We start from the raw sequence: 13,797 nt of genomic DNA, 5'->3' as shown, positions 1-13,797 counted from the left end.
CTTTCACAGCATAAAAGATCTTTGGCGCGCAGACGCGCTTCTTCAGGTTTCCCGTTGCCGTGGAAACGCCAGCATCACAAACTGACCACAGTTTGGATAATTTATAACAGGAAAAAAAAATACACATCAAAACATTCACAGCAAACACACAATGTCCGGGTGTGAAGAGCGGGCTCTCCTGGAGCTCAACCTGCGGAGGGAGACGTGGTGTCAGGTGGAGACGAACCCCCGGCAGTCCTGGGAGAGGACCGAGAGGAGACATTACCGGAGTCACCTGCGGACCAGCCCGGTCCTCCTCACCGCTCTGACCGCCGGACCGCAGCGCAGGGCGGCGGCCTGCAGCGAGCGGCCGCCGCCCGCCAAGCTTCCGGAGAGAAGGCACTTCGAAGAGAACCGTAAGAGCTGTAGACCCAATGTCCACAGTGTGTGTGTGTGTGTGTGTGTGTGTGTGTGTGTGTGTGTGTGTGTGTGTGTGTGCTTTATTACAACGTGTGTCAGTCTCTACGGTAGCTCCATAATAATACCTGTAAAGACTTCTGAGGGCCTTCCCTGTCGAACAATCCCCTAATTAAGGAATGAGAGAGAAATGTTTGTGAATGTCAGTTTTTACTGACTTTTACTTTTACTAACTCAGTGGTTTTCAAACTGGGGTTTGGGGACCAATAGAGGCCCTTGAATTGGTTTTGGGTAGGGGGTCCCCAGAAAGTTAGAGCAACTAGGGAGGAAATAGGGTTGGCCGTTAGTTTGACCGTAATTTAAAGTGATCCACGTTTAATCCCTGATTGACTATGAAGACTTTATCTTCAAACCTAAAAATGAAAGGTTTTGGGAACCTCTGGGCTAACTTATAACACATTCCTTGTCTTGAACAAGAATCTTGAGAGTTGCTGTATGCTGCTCACTGTATCACAGACGTAGGTACTCCTTTAAATGCAGCTAATAAATACCAATCACTGCAAATCAGTACACTTTCCCTACAAATAACCAGCAATACTGTACGATCAACCACCAAACATCTTTTGTCTGTAACATGTCTTTTCTTCTTCTTCCAGATAAATCACACCTGGTGTAGGCGGCTGCAGCCCACAAGCTAATACAACAATTACACACGGGACCTGAACACACTTCAACTTTCAGGATTTTATTTCCATTAACACAGAGCAGAATACATCCTAAAACAATATCCTAAAGCAGACTGTGACGTAAGTGTCATGTGGCGCCACCCTCAGGCCAAACCCTGCATTTCAGAAAGTTGTGCGCTGTATGTCAGCGTTAGTGCCTGTTAGCCTTGGGGAAAAGCCTGTAAGCATTTTGCGCGGCGACGAGCTGAACCGTTTGTGGCGACAGACCTTTAACGTTAGCGATGTACCGGCAGGACAGAGCGATGTTACTGGGCTCATTCCTCACCTGGGAGACAGAAAGAGATTAAAAACACATCTGCAGAGGAGATCCAGCTGTGTTACAGACTCTGAACGTGATTCATTTCGATCTTTTGAAACTTACCTGCTTGTCGAGCCCCAGTGCAGGAGAGTCAGTTTCAAGACAGATGTGTTCCAGTGGGATCTGCTGGATCAGCTTGTCTCTCTGTATGGCAGTATTAGGATTAACTTTGTCACTATTATCCTCATTATATGGACTGACGCTACAAAAGTCAGGACAGCAGATTCACTCCTCATCTTCCACTACAGGTTGACAGAGGAATGCTGGTACATTGTGTCCCAGAGCTTTGTTTGTGAAGCTTTTGCCACTGTCATTTACACTTTTTAATATTCTGCAATAAAAACTTACACTACCAAAAACATACATTAAATGTGGATTATTTCTAATAGTATGAGTAATAATTCTCTAATAATAGCACTATGACTAAGACTATAACTTATGTTATACTTTCCTGCTACCATTCACACTATGCATTAATATGTTGTCTCCTACTCTACTGTTACTAAACTGTGTGTATTCTATAGGTTTTCACTCATTGTGCATCACATGTCAGTGTGTGTTTTATAAGACTGCAGATGAGCCAAAGTTCAGTTAAGTTTTATGGATTTAGCAAAATTCTATCCTCACGCAACAGCTGATTGTTCACATGATGTATGCACTTGGGCACATACACACTTAGGGCTTATCCTAACTATATAATCATAAATGTTATAAAGGTACACTTCAGCATAAAATGTATGGAAGTGCTGATGATGTACCTCGTGGACCATGATGCTCAAAAATGCCTACTTTATGGCTTGTAAAAAATATTACATGTACATCCGTTTTCCTTTTAAAAATGACCAATCATGCGCATGAGGAGTGTCACTTTCACACCTACCTGTTGGTTCCTGCAGACAGCAGGTGGAAATGAGAAGAAGAAACCAGCCTTCACACCTTCCAGCGCGACCGACGGCTTCCCCGCAAAGTTATGAAGCAGAGCTCGACTGATACCTGGCGGAAAATCAGAAAGCTGTAACATCCAAAATGTTTTGCAGACATGCAAATGTACATGACAAAATGGGGCCAGACACCCACCTTGTTCTCTCATGGTTTCTATGGTAACCTTAGCAGCTGATCGTGAGTGTACGTTCCTGTGCAGAAAAACAGGAAGTAAAAGAAGGTCAGCATCACCGCAGTCACTTATTTATTTCACATTCAGAGAGCATCCAAAGTAAAAAATGGGTGCATTCTTGTGTATTTTTTACTTTATTGTGTTATCATTACAGTGATTTTCCTGCAGCCTGTCAGTCATGCATGCCTCATAGACAATGAGCACTTGTATAATCACTTTACTACCATGAAAAAAAAGTTTGCTGAGTAGTGGCAGCACATTTTCTAATCACATGTTTTTATGCAAAACAGATTCAAATCAAGTCAACCAGCCAACCTCTTGGTTCAGCAGCCTATATTCAACTTAATGCCTGAGCCTGTTCAGAGGCTACAGCACTGAGGGACTCAACGATCCCATGTGTATAACGTTAATGAGGCTACGCTAAACTATATGCACCAATAGAATATACAAATAGCCTACACAGCTACAGGTGAACTGTGTATCGTGCTCACACAGGGAGGTCCAGCTCCTTGGCGACATTTAGCTGTTTAATGAAGACATTCATCTGGTCGTCTCTGTCCTGCTGAGTGGGAGCGCACCATGGCGTGAAGTCCAATCCAATCTGAGAGCAAAAGTAGATAACAATATTACTCATTATATCCCAGGAGCCATTGGTGTACTGTCAGAGGCTCATAGGAGCTGTAGCGGCTGTTTGTGATAACGGGTCGAGGCTCATGGCCACCCCCTAGAGTCGGGGTCTTAAAAGGAAGTTTTTCCTTGCCACTGTCGCCAAGTGCTCACTCACGGTGGGAACTGTTGGGTCTCTGTATATCATTTTATAAAGTGCACATTCTAGGCCTGCTCTATATGAAAAGTGTCCTGAGATAACTTTTGCTTTGCCACTATTCAAATAAAATTGAATTGAATTAAAAACTTATTATTTACCTATAATGCGTTGAATGAAATGTTCAAATGTTCAGTCCAATACAAATAAGAGTAAGACAAATGCAAATCTTTTTGCGTGTTTTTACAAAGCTGAGACCAGGTACAATAAAATAATGTAAATGTAAAATGGCAAATGTACTTAATTTAGGTACATCCTGTTAACTACATACTACATCATGTCTCATATGTGTCTTCCTGGTAATCGCTTACCTTGAACTATAAATAATAATATATAAGGACAAAAAAAGACAAAAAAAAATAATCGTTTCGTTAATGTAGCCCATAATCTCAAGTTTGACTGAAGTCCAAGTCTCAAGTCTACCGCTCAATTTCAGAGGAAATAAACTTGCAGGAACATTTGCAGGTAAAATGAATGTGAGGAAAGGGCTTATAGACTAAATAAACTACAATGTGTTCAGTGCAGCAGAGGGCGGACCCGACTGTGCTTCCAACCTGATCCATAAAAATAACACTCATGGAAACAGGAGTGTGGGATTGTTGACTTAGTCTTGTGATGCCTGAAATCTGCTCTGACAAACACACACACATTCCTCACCGGGCTCTGTAGCATTAAACACAACCACAGAATGAACGGCGTGTGTGTGTAAGTGCATGAGATAGAGTGTGACTGATGGAAGGAAGGAAGATTAGGAGGCCGGTTAGGAGTTTTTAATTAGTTTAATCTGCTTTTCTTTACCAGAAGTCAAATTAAAGTTAGGATTTGTTCGCTGGGGGGAGTGTGTGTACTCACAAGCATAGGTGTGTGTTACGTGTTTTATTACATCTCCCTAAAGGTTCTATGTAGCTTTCAATAAACCATTATTAATAGTGACACCAATGGCCATTAAGTGAACTGCAGTCAGCATCCCGTTCATCATAATGTTAGTAGGTTAGCCCGTCAGCTGCAACCCAGCCACACTGACTCACTCAATTAATAGATAATGTGTGTAAAATGGCCTTATATCTATATTTTTGTGAGGACCAATTAGAGTCGTGTAGACCTTGAGAGTGAGGACATTTTGTCCTGTCCTCACTCCTCTAAAGGGCTGCTTGAGGGTTAAGGCTTAGTTTTAGGGCTAAGATGAGGAGAAGGTTTAAGTAAAAGTGACAGTGAGGGGTTAGGGGTTGTATTATGTCAGTATTAGTCCAGCAAGTATAGAAGTACAAACTTGAGTGTGTGTGTGTGTGTGTGTGTGTGTGAGCAGTCTACCTCTCCAATAGCGACGAGGCGTTCTCTGTGTTGGTGGAACTGTGGCAGGGCAGCATCCAGGTCCTGTGGAAAACACGTCTCCATTAAAAGTTGCATCATAGATTTAGTTTAATTTTAACACCAAGATATATTTATACAGCAGCTATTAAACTATTGACACGTGACTGGCTGTCGTATGTGGAAAGTATGTGACTAATAAGCAGGTTGTTTGGCTTTTCTTCACATTTTTCTCTTCATTGTATCACAAGAGGACCTTCTTTGAAGAAAAATAGTGAGTAGCATAGTGAGTATATAGGGGAGCACAATTAATTGAAACAAAATATCAAAATCGAAAAATGCCCAAATCACAGAAGCTGCAATTTTTTTCATGAAGGTAAAATAGGTGACACAACAGTATCATAATGATGAACTGATTCCTAAGCAATTTTGATTGTGCCTTGCTCTGGCCCGTGACACTGGCCCATACATTACTGACACTGCTGAGTAGTTTACAGTACAATGAGGGGGACACCTGTGTTTAATTGGGTCCGGTGATCCACTAACAACCACGTATTTTAATGATAAATCTTGTTTTTTCCATCTATTGCCGGTCTTCTCCCACTGAAATAGTGAGGCTGGTAACGAGTTGATGCGACAAGTCGGCCAAAAGTTTGTATTCATGTATTATATTGAGGCCGAATTAACAAGAAGACTGTTGAGATATGATGGTTTTTCTTGTGTTTCTACAGTTATGTGCTTTTATGTAGCGCAAATAATTGTTAATATATGGTATTTCTTAAATGGAGTTTGGCATAATATTGTCCTGGGATAATGCAGGAAGGGTCATGGTTTAATTAAAATTGCTAAAGTAACTAAATAAGTAATAACCACAATGGTGGGAATAATAAGTATGTAGTTATAATAATAATCATAAAAATAACAACAATAATAAGTAATGCTATCAATAATATGAATAACAATATTTATATTAATAAATAATACATAATTAAGAAGAAAACTATTCTTACTGTGCAGTCATAGGCAGTTACAACAGTTGGTGTCTTCTTCCTCACAAAATAAATCTATCTTGATGTTTTATTACATTAGTAAATCTGTATAACTTGTGTCGGTGTAACAAGTTGAAATAGATGGCTAATTAAGAATTGTGTGTCTTTTGTGACGTTTAATTAGCACGTAATCCTTTGTCCTCTCTAGCTGGGTGCTGCACATTCTCCTTGTTCTGTCTGCTAGCTTGGCTGAACATTAGTGCTTGTCCTCTCTAGCAGCCAGCATATTATTAATTGCTGCCTTCTATACCTTCTCTATCTTCTAATTCTTTTGCTAGCATTTTAATACCCTCTAATTCTCTTTAGGTAGCTAGCTGAGCTAGCAACATAAACACATTAACCGAGCTAGCGCTTGCTCGTGCTAATCGCTGCTAACCGCTATCGCTGCTAGCGCTAATCGCTGCTAGTGCTAGCTTTGGTTAATGTGTTTATTGTATTATGCTCCTGAAGGAGTGCTAATGTAAATTAAGGAACAGCTCATAGTGGGTAAAATATTTAAGGTGTATTGAACTTATTTTGTGTTAATATTAAAATCACTCAGCTTTAAATTGTTTGCTTGTTAGCACCTGCTAATTATCTTTAGCTGCCGCTGCGCTAGCTTATTAATAGCTTAAATGCTCCTCTGAAGCTAGTATGTGTGTGTGTGTGTGTGTGTGTGTGTGTGGCAGGCTTTAGTTGTCATGGCAATCAGAGGAGCCCACAGCAGCTGCGCGCTCTCTCTCTGTCTCTAACTCCTCGAGAGACAGAAACATTTAAAATGAATCCCCTCAAAGCATGGCCAGGAACGACCGAAATGAAACCGAAGACCGTGAGCGTGTCAACTTGTTGACTATAGCACTGCCAGTTTCAGTGGCTAAAGTTAAAAATGTGACCTGGGGAGATTGGGGAAGGGTTCACGGCGTGTTTCAGTTTCTCCTCTACATTTTAACATGGGGTAGATGGGGCCGTGGAGGGCGTTGCTGGCGCATCAGTGCGTTTCCCGCCAAAACTATTAGTCTGACAGCTTCGCAGTAGTATCACTGCGACCCCAACGAATTTACCTACGTTTCTATCTATAAATTATTTCTGTAGAGTGAAATTTGTGGCCATGACAGCAGTTTACAAATTATTTTTCGAAATTTTTTCTCTCCCACACTCTAGCGATGATGTCCGCACTCTGGCAGTTTTTTTCAGTTGGAGGTTCTGCATAACACCCATTCTTTTTGGACCGGTTTTGGCGATTTATCGGCAAACCGTTTGAATTCTTAGAAAAGTCATGCACTAATGTCCTCATCGGCCGCACGTTTTGATACCTTTTGTGTATGTGCGCAAGCTGCGGGAGAAGCGCGCCAAAACGTACGGAAGAGTAATAATATTAAGCCGGAATAATAGTATTGTGCTTGCTTATCAAGGCACAATAATAAGTACTGTAGCATTGTGGATATGCCCTTGGTGCAGATCCTAACGAATGGATCCATATTTCTTTCAGTGAAAATCCCACTATTAGTGAAATCAATCGTAATATCTGTCAAGATAATAGCAAAATGATTTGTTTCCCCCATACTGTGCAGCCGTATATAACAGTATTATCACCAGAGTTAATCCCGGCTCAGCTGACCTGCTTCAACAAGGTATCAAGCAATTGGAAATGATTCAATTTCTGTTCGCTGCCAGATTTTGTCCCAATGGATTATTCAGCTGATAAGACGAAACCTGAAACTCTGAAGATTTACACGTTTCTTCACAACTTAATGTTAACATCAGAGAAGCTGATCAACGTGGCATCAGATTTCCATCAGTGTCTGTAACGTGAGAGGTGACATTAAAATGAACAGACATGATTTCACTCATGATTTTTTTGCTTTGTCTTTATGGGGAACAGCTCCTTCTTTCTACAACATCAAACCCCAATGAACCTGTTGTAGTATTTACACTATTGTATAAGACAGTTTTGTACTTTCAATAAGACCTTAATAGAAAAAACAAATACACCTTCATCTCCCCCAGAGGCCTCAGAAACACACCCCCTCTCCCTCTGTCTTACACTCTGAAGCAGCAGGACAGCTGGGACACCACTGAGCAGACTGGATACAGTTTCTCTCCTCATATTTTTGGAATCAATAAAGAAAAATAATCAAAAAACGGAGGAGGTGGAGACTGTTTTGCTACCTGAGGCTTCACACTGCGCTGCCCGGGGCCCCCGCCGCCCTGCAGCGGATGTATGCCGAGGCATGGAGCCACCAGATGTGGATAACTGTGAGGAAAGAATTCAACAGTAACACCCTGAATAATAAACACAATGCTATCCAGCTGAGAGCAGATGTATGGATAACGTAAACATTCTTATTCTTTACATTGTGCAACTGCACGTACATTTACACAAGCTCTGCACTCACTGTCGGTACAGTGTGGAGGTTCTGGCACTTTGTAGTTTTGACTACATTGATCTGACAGGTGCACTTAACCTGCAGTTTATATGCAAAACATAATACTAGCTTTCAGAATTAAGAAGAATATCTGTAGCTTAAATTACCAAGATGTAATAATTCATTAATTTGCATCACTTCCCCCTGGTTTTATTTCATTGTAGTTTTATAACTTCCCCTTCACTATTATCAAAACAAAAGAAATCTTAAAATATTCTCCAAATGTTTATAAAAGAAACAAAAATCCTGCCAAAGTCTTTTTTTCATGCATTTACTGAACCAGTCCTTCTGTAGGACTCATAATATAATAATATAAGTTTATGAGACGACACTGTGTATAGGAGAGGTCGGCTAATAAATTGGTTTGGCTGCTATCTGCTTTCCTGCACCAAACTACTGTTATTCTATCAGCCTTTAAATAAAATCCCTTATTATTCAACCTCCACTGTACAGTATGGCCTAGGACTGATTACATAACACTGAAGACAGACAGACCGTTCCTGCAGCTGGAGAACTCTGGCAAACTCTCCGACTTCCTCTGTAACAGCAACTAGAGTCTCTACCCCGGCCTACACACACACACACACACACACACACGAATGAATGGCTCTTCTCCCCGTTTCCTTTTCCTTAAGAGATCAATAAGGTCAGCCTGGCTTCATATTCATCATGCCGAGTCCCACAATACAGTTTACAGTCTGTACAGTGTAAGGTATCACCAGGCATCAGCAGCTCCCAGTTCTCTGTAACAGCGTCTGTCAAACTGCTCTGATGAAGTTACTGACCATTGTTCAACAGATAAACTTATAACTGACCTCGGTGGTCCTCTGGATCACATCCTCCAGATCCTGCAAAGCAAAAACAAAAAAACAGTTTATTAATTTGTTTGCACAGTGATGATGAGACACAGAATTGAAAAGCTGTGGCTAACTGTAAATGATAACAGTGAGTGTATGTTTACATGTTGTGTTGTTGTGTTGTTGTGTTCAGTGTCTACCTCTTCAAACTCACGGGCTGATATATGACAGTGACAGTCAACAAAGCCATATTCCATTGAAAATAGAAATAATACGAGCTAAGAGCGAAAACAATCATGAAAAACTGCGATATTACATTTCACCTGTGTCTTTCGAAACAACAACCGGGCGGAACACTTGTGCGATGCTAAAAGTATCGTTCCGGCAGAGGGTAGCCTTAACAGACGGACCAGGAAGATACTAATTCAATTCCGGTTTGCGTCAAAAATTATAAACAAAGTTGGCGGTAAAGATGGAGCCGATGATAGAGAGTGAACCCTTACCAGCCGATGAAACAAACCAGGAGTACAGAGTGCAAACAACGTCGAAGAAACAAGTAATCGAGCAGATAAATAAATACAGAGACATTTTGAAGACGGCTCTCGACGGACAGCCGGATGTGGCAGAAGAGACGAAACGAGTTTTCCTGCAGGAGCTGCTGGCGGTGGGTCTGACGTTTTATTTACATCTTAATGTTACTAATGTACTTCATACTCATTCAATAATTAAATTCAGATAATTCAGGGGTTAGCAGACTGCTCCTGTAAGGTATGAACAGGCCGCTGAGCGTTGTTTTAAGTCTTTGAGAATTTTAAACCAAATCTCCATTCATAAATTATCGTATTTAAGGTTTGCGTTGCTGTTGGTGTTTTTACACAAAAGCGAAACACGATTAAATGCCATTTTAACATATTTTTAGATGGTTTGGTCATTTCGGCTGGGAAGTGTTAGAGGGCAGCTCTTTCTTTAAATAAATCCAGCTCATTAAAACACACAAGAGTTTCCTATCCTTGTGAACTCTTAGCAATACAATTCATTCAACTCATTTTTTAAATTTTTTTTTTTTTTTTTACAAGTTGTGAAGTGGTCTGAAAATAAAAACGAGAAATGATACTCCTAAATATACTCCAGCATAAGGTTTAACAGTGTACAGATAATGGTCCATATACAGTATCTACTTGTTCACATCTAATGGTTTGTGGCATCTGAGGACAAAATAAACAGAATAAGCTTCCTCTGCCACTGATAACTTTCTCTCAGTTGTGAGAATCTGCTGTTTTTGTCTTGATAGTAAACCGAATATCTTCTATCTGAGGTTTTTTTTTTAAACTCTTGATCAAACAGGATCTGAATGACAGCTTTAGAAAGTTCAGAGAATTGTTATTTGTCACTATTTTCTGACATTTTATAGACCAAAAGATAAATCAGAATTAATCAGTGTGCAGCCCTATAAATAATGCATGATCCAAGATACAGTTTATAATGTGCAGCTGTATTATGGGCACTTTAACTGATGTGTGAACTGTTTATAGCTGTATTGTTCGTTGAAACTTGTGTTCAGTAGTGAAAATGATTCGTATCTGCACAGAACTTTGAGGCGGCTGTTCAGGACAACGTGTTGGTGAATGGACAGCCTTGGCAGGAGGCACCTGATGTTGAAGGTAACGCTCTATGCCGCTTTAACCTCTATAAAATAAGGGTTACATTAAATTCTTAATCAATAAAAAGCACTAACTGTCCATTCAGTAAACTACCGCTCATGTTTCTGCTCTCTCTCAACCACAAACACTCAGCGGTGGATGAGGCTGTTGACCTGGAAAGCCTGCTGGATGACACCATTGTTGAGACCACCAGGAGGCGCCGTTCCTACCCGAGACAGATCCTGCCACATGTGGTCCACTCCCTCAAAGCTGAACGTAAACTCATGGTGGGTGTCACATTAGTCGCTTTGTCTTCTTTTAGCTGAGATAAATGTGCAGTAAAGAGTGTTGAGACACACTGACAGCTCAGTTTCATGGAAGAAACTTATATTGTGAGTTAATATTTAGATTTAAGGTAAAATAAACTCATGCATTTCTGAAAGAATCAACTTAATTTTTTAAATTTTGATTTAGTATCAAGGTACAAGGTTCGTTCTACAACATGGTTATCTAACAAAATGCAAGTTTTAGTCCCTTTAACTTACAAAACACAAGATGTAAATGAAAGAATAAATCATAAAATAAACACTTTGTTATGGTGGTGTGTGGGGAATGGCATAATGTTTATTGACCTAACCTATAAATATATTTGATTAATACAGGTTTAAATTAAAACAACCACAACAACTGAAGCAGACACACATACAGTACATGCAGCATGCGGCGCTAATGTGTCCGGTGTCCACTTTTCTGACACCTGCTGTGTTTGTTTTTCAGGGGCTGTATGAACACGCAGTCAAACCTCAAGAGGTGGCCAAAGACCCTGATCAAGGTTGTTGCCTCTAATCATTTATACACACACATTTTTCATTTGAGTGAACTATGGTGTTCTGACCAGATCCTTGAGGACAAAAACATTTAGAAAACATCTTTATACTTCTTCAGCACCAATTACAAAACAAGTAATACGTCTCTCTGGTTTAAAGCAATATTTATTTTATATTTTATATATTTTATACGTATTCCTGTGGGTACATATATATATATCTGGACATTACATAGTGGACTTTTTTTCCTGTATGATACACAGGAAGAACTACTTCTCTTTAAGATGGACATTTGAAAGTTTCACCCCCTCTAAACTGAAACACCTACATGCAACAGTGCTTTTTGTTCACCTTCTGAGTTTCAGTACATTATGGAGCTGAGAATGTGAGTAGAAATGTAGAAACTGGTTATGGATACAACATGAAGTGATACAACCGTGTCTGTGTTTCATCAGAGAGCATCATGAACGATTTGTCAGCAGCGGCTCCTGGGATGGTGAAACAGGCCATCCAGGTCATAAAGGTAACAAACACACCAAACCGGTGTCAAGTTTCATCTATAAATGTACATTTTATAGATAAATATATACAGCAGAAGCTTTATTGACACTTTTTTCCCCCCTGTAGTCAATCAACAGTTTGCAGAAACAAGCTGAAGGCCTCTGTGAGATCCTCAACATGAAACCAAGCCACGCCACTCTGGAGATCCACAGAGAAGTGTTTGGTTTTAACGGCCAATCAGACGCTCCCCTGCCTCCTGTGAGCGGAGCTTCGAGGAACAGGCAGCCAATAAAGAGAACTGTAGAGGAAGCAGCAGCCGCAGACTGCTATGTACCTCTCAGTAAGAAACCTGTGGCGGAGGTCAAGCCAGAGTGACACTTCTGCTACCGTACAGAACAACCAAGATGGTTGGATGTCAGGAACTAATGTGTGTTTTTCTGCGCAGTGTTGTTTTTGAACTCTTTTTAAGAATAGAAAGCAGTGATTAAAATGATATGACTTGGGATGTTTACTCATTTTAAACATATTGAATAAATAATATTAATGGTGAGACATTACTTTAATTCCCATAAACGCAGAGAACTGTTGTTCCCTCTGCATTCCTACGACTCGATCGATTTATGGCACAAAACCACAAGGTGGCGCCGGCAAACGCTGCAAGAGCGTTCGAGTTTCTGCTGAAAAAAAATCACCTCAAGTATGTTGATTCAAATCATCAAAAAGATGTTTCAGGCACAGAAAGAAACAGGGTTACACCTGGGACTTGTTCTCCTAACGTCTCGGTGTCTCTGCAGAGCATAGGAGATTGTCAGCGAGGGGAGACTGGAGTTAATCGACCACGGATGGCACCAGTCTGTCAGACGGATTTAATAAAAGCCCAAAAAATGGTGCAGCACACTAGGGACAGCCCTAGTATTAACCATATTAACATTGACAAACCATGTTAATCTTATCTGGTCAAGAAGTCCTGAAACTATGACGTCATTTTAAAGGTGCTGTAAGTGAAAACTGCAATTGTTGATCCAACGGGATACCCGAAATGTTGTTCTCTGTTCACTGCAGAAGCAGGGGCTGGAGACTGGGAGTCACTGACTGAACACTATATTTTGATGATGGCTGTTGAAATGTGGCTTATTTTAACAAAAGAATATCGCTTACGGCACCTTTTTTAAGTCAAAGGTTGTTTGCAACCATCCCGATTTTGTGAGGAAAATTTAAATTAAGTAAAAGTTTTTATGACTAAACTGAATCAGATGAAATCGTAAAACTGACCTTTGACTCCAGTTCTTGTTGTTCTGTCTATAGTGTATAAGAATACATTTCTAGAGACTCTTTGTTCCCCCTGCCTGAAATGAACTGTCCTTTTTAAAAGATCTAAATATATCTCGTTGGCATATATTTGTCATTGTTGGTGTTAAAAAAAAAACCTGTTAAGACATTTACTGGTATTATTTTTATTTTATTTGTACACTCTTATCCATCCTGTACCTATTTGAAAGGATAAGGCTGGCATTATTCTGTGTTTTTCTTATTGTCAACAAATTTCATAAAATAACCAAAACCAACAATGTCTCAGTCCGTCTCTCAGTTCTTTCCGATCTGTCTGCCCCTCTCAGCTCAAAGCCCATTGGTTCCTACTGAAGATGTTAGTCCAACAGGAGGACATAGTGTATTTGTTGGGGACTATTTTTAGCCGTGGATTAATACACATTTGGTGCTCTAGTGAGTATTTACAGCAGCAGGATGTGGCATAAAGGAACATGTCACACAGTGCAGCATTGTGGGTCAATGATTTGTCAAACCCTCTTGTCAGTCCATAAATGCTGGTGGCCTCTGGGTCATATGACTTATGTGAACTGCCCTCGTTGCTTCTTCTAAAACGGCAGCGAAATT

At 40.4% G+C, this 13,797-nt stretch overlaps 3 protein-coding genes across 8 annotated transcripts; 2 read left to right on the top strand and 1 right to left on the bottom strand.

Annotated features, from left to right (window-relative positions):
• The first annotated feature begins 1 nt into the window (after position 1).
• LOC127368031 (spermatogenesis-associated protein 45-like) lies at positions 2-1,168 on the top strand. Its single transcript, XM_051408438.1, has 2 exons — positions 2-395; positions 1,053-1,168. Exons 1-2 carry the CDS (start codon positions 152-154, stop codon positions 1,070-1,072), a joined length of 264 nt encoding a protein of 87 aa, XP_051264398.1. The 5' UTR covers positions 2-151; the 3' UTR covers positions 1,073-1,168.
• Positions 1,126-9,309, bottom strand: tatdn3 (TatD DNase domain containing 3). Of its 6 annotated transcripts, none has more exons than XM_051408424.1 (10): positions 9,101-9,309; positions 8,955-8,987; positions 8,635-8,708; positions 7,883-7,967; positions 4,689-4,751; positions 3,046-3,155; positions 2,518-2,573; positions 2,321-2,433; positions 1,504-1,584; positions 1,126-1,407 (listed from the first exon to the last, which is right to left on the bottom strand). In XM_051408424.1, exons 1-10 carry the CDS (start codon positions 9,191-9,193, stop codon positions 1,273-1,275), a joined length of 843 nt encoding a protein of 280 aa, XP_051264384.1. In that variant the 5' UTR covers positions 9,194-9,309; the 3' UTR covers positions 1,126-1,272. The 6 variants fall into 6 exon arrangements, with proteins under 6 accessions (XP_051264384.1, XP_051264386.1, XP_051264385.1 ...); XM_051408426.1 differs by having other exon boundaries at positions 9,137-9,309; XM_051408425.1 differs by having other exon boundaries at positions 9,151-9,252.
• Positions 9,310-9,355: 46 nt separating this feature from the next.
• Positions 9,356-13,472, top strand: nsl1 (NSL1 component of MIS12 kinetochore complex). Its single transcript, XM_051408431.1, has 6 exons — positions 9,356-9,600; positions 10,525-10,597; positions 10,730-10,863; positions 11,354-11,408; positions 11,859-11,926; positions 12,031-13,472. The coding sequence occupies exons 1-6, from the start codon at positions 9,409-9,411 to the stop codon at positions 12,277-12,279; spliced, it is 771 nt and encodes a 256-aa protein (XP_051264391.1). The 5' UTR covers positions 9,356-9,408; the 3' UTR covers positions 12,280-13,472.
• The last annotated feature ends 325 nt before the right edge of the window (positions 13,473-13,797 follow it).

Source organism: Dicentrarchus labrax, unplaced genomic scaffold (assembly GCF_905237075.1).
Source record: "Dicentrarchus labrax unplaced genomic scaffold, dlabrax2021, whole genome shotgun sequence".
Lineage (NCBI taxonomy): Eukaryota > Metazoa > Chordata > Actinopteri > Moronidae > Dicentrarchus > Dicentrarchus labrax.
Note: the sequence above shows the minus strand (reverse complement) of the source record. Positions and strands in the feature narration are given on the sequence as shown.

Coding starts and splice junctions, on each gene's coding strand:
- LOC127368031 (XM_051408438.1), top strand. CDS start 152: ATGTCCGGGTGTGAAGAGCGGGCTCTCCTGGAGCTCAACCTGCGGAGG. Junction 396..1,052: donor AAGGCACTTCGAAGAGAACC/GTAAGAGCTGTA, acceptor TTCTTCTTCCAG/ATAAATCACACCTGGTGTAG.
- nsl1 (XM_051408431.1), top strand. CDS start 9,409: ATGGAGCCGATGATAGAGAGTGAACCCTTACCAGCCGATGAAACAAAC. Junction 10,598..10,729: donor GGAGGCACCTGATGTTGAAG/GTAACGCTCTAT, acceptor ACAAACACTCAG/CGGTGGATGAGGCTGTTGAC. Junction 11,927..12,030: donor AGGCCATCCAGGTCATAAAG/GTAACAAACACA, acceptor TCCCCCCTGTAG/TCAATCAACAGTTTGCAGAA.
- tatdn3 (XM_051408424.1), bottom strand. CDS start 9,193: ATGGAATATGGCTTTGTTGACTGTCACTGTCATATATCAGCCCGTGAG. Junction 7,968..8,634: donor GTTCTCCAGCTGCAGGAACG/GTCTGTCTGTCT, acceptor CTTTCCTCACAG/TTATCCACATCTGGTGGCTC. Junction 1,585..2,320: donor CTGTCTGCAGGAACCAACAG/GTAGGTGTGAAA, acceptor ACTGCCATACAG/AGAGACAAGCTGATCCAGCA.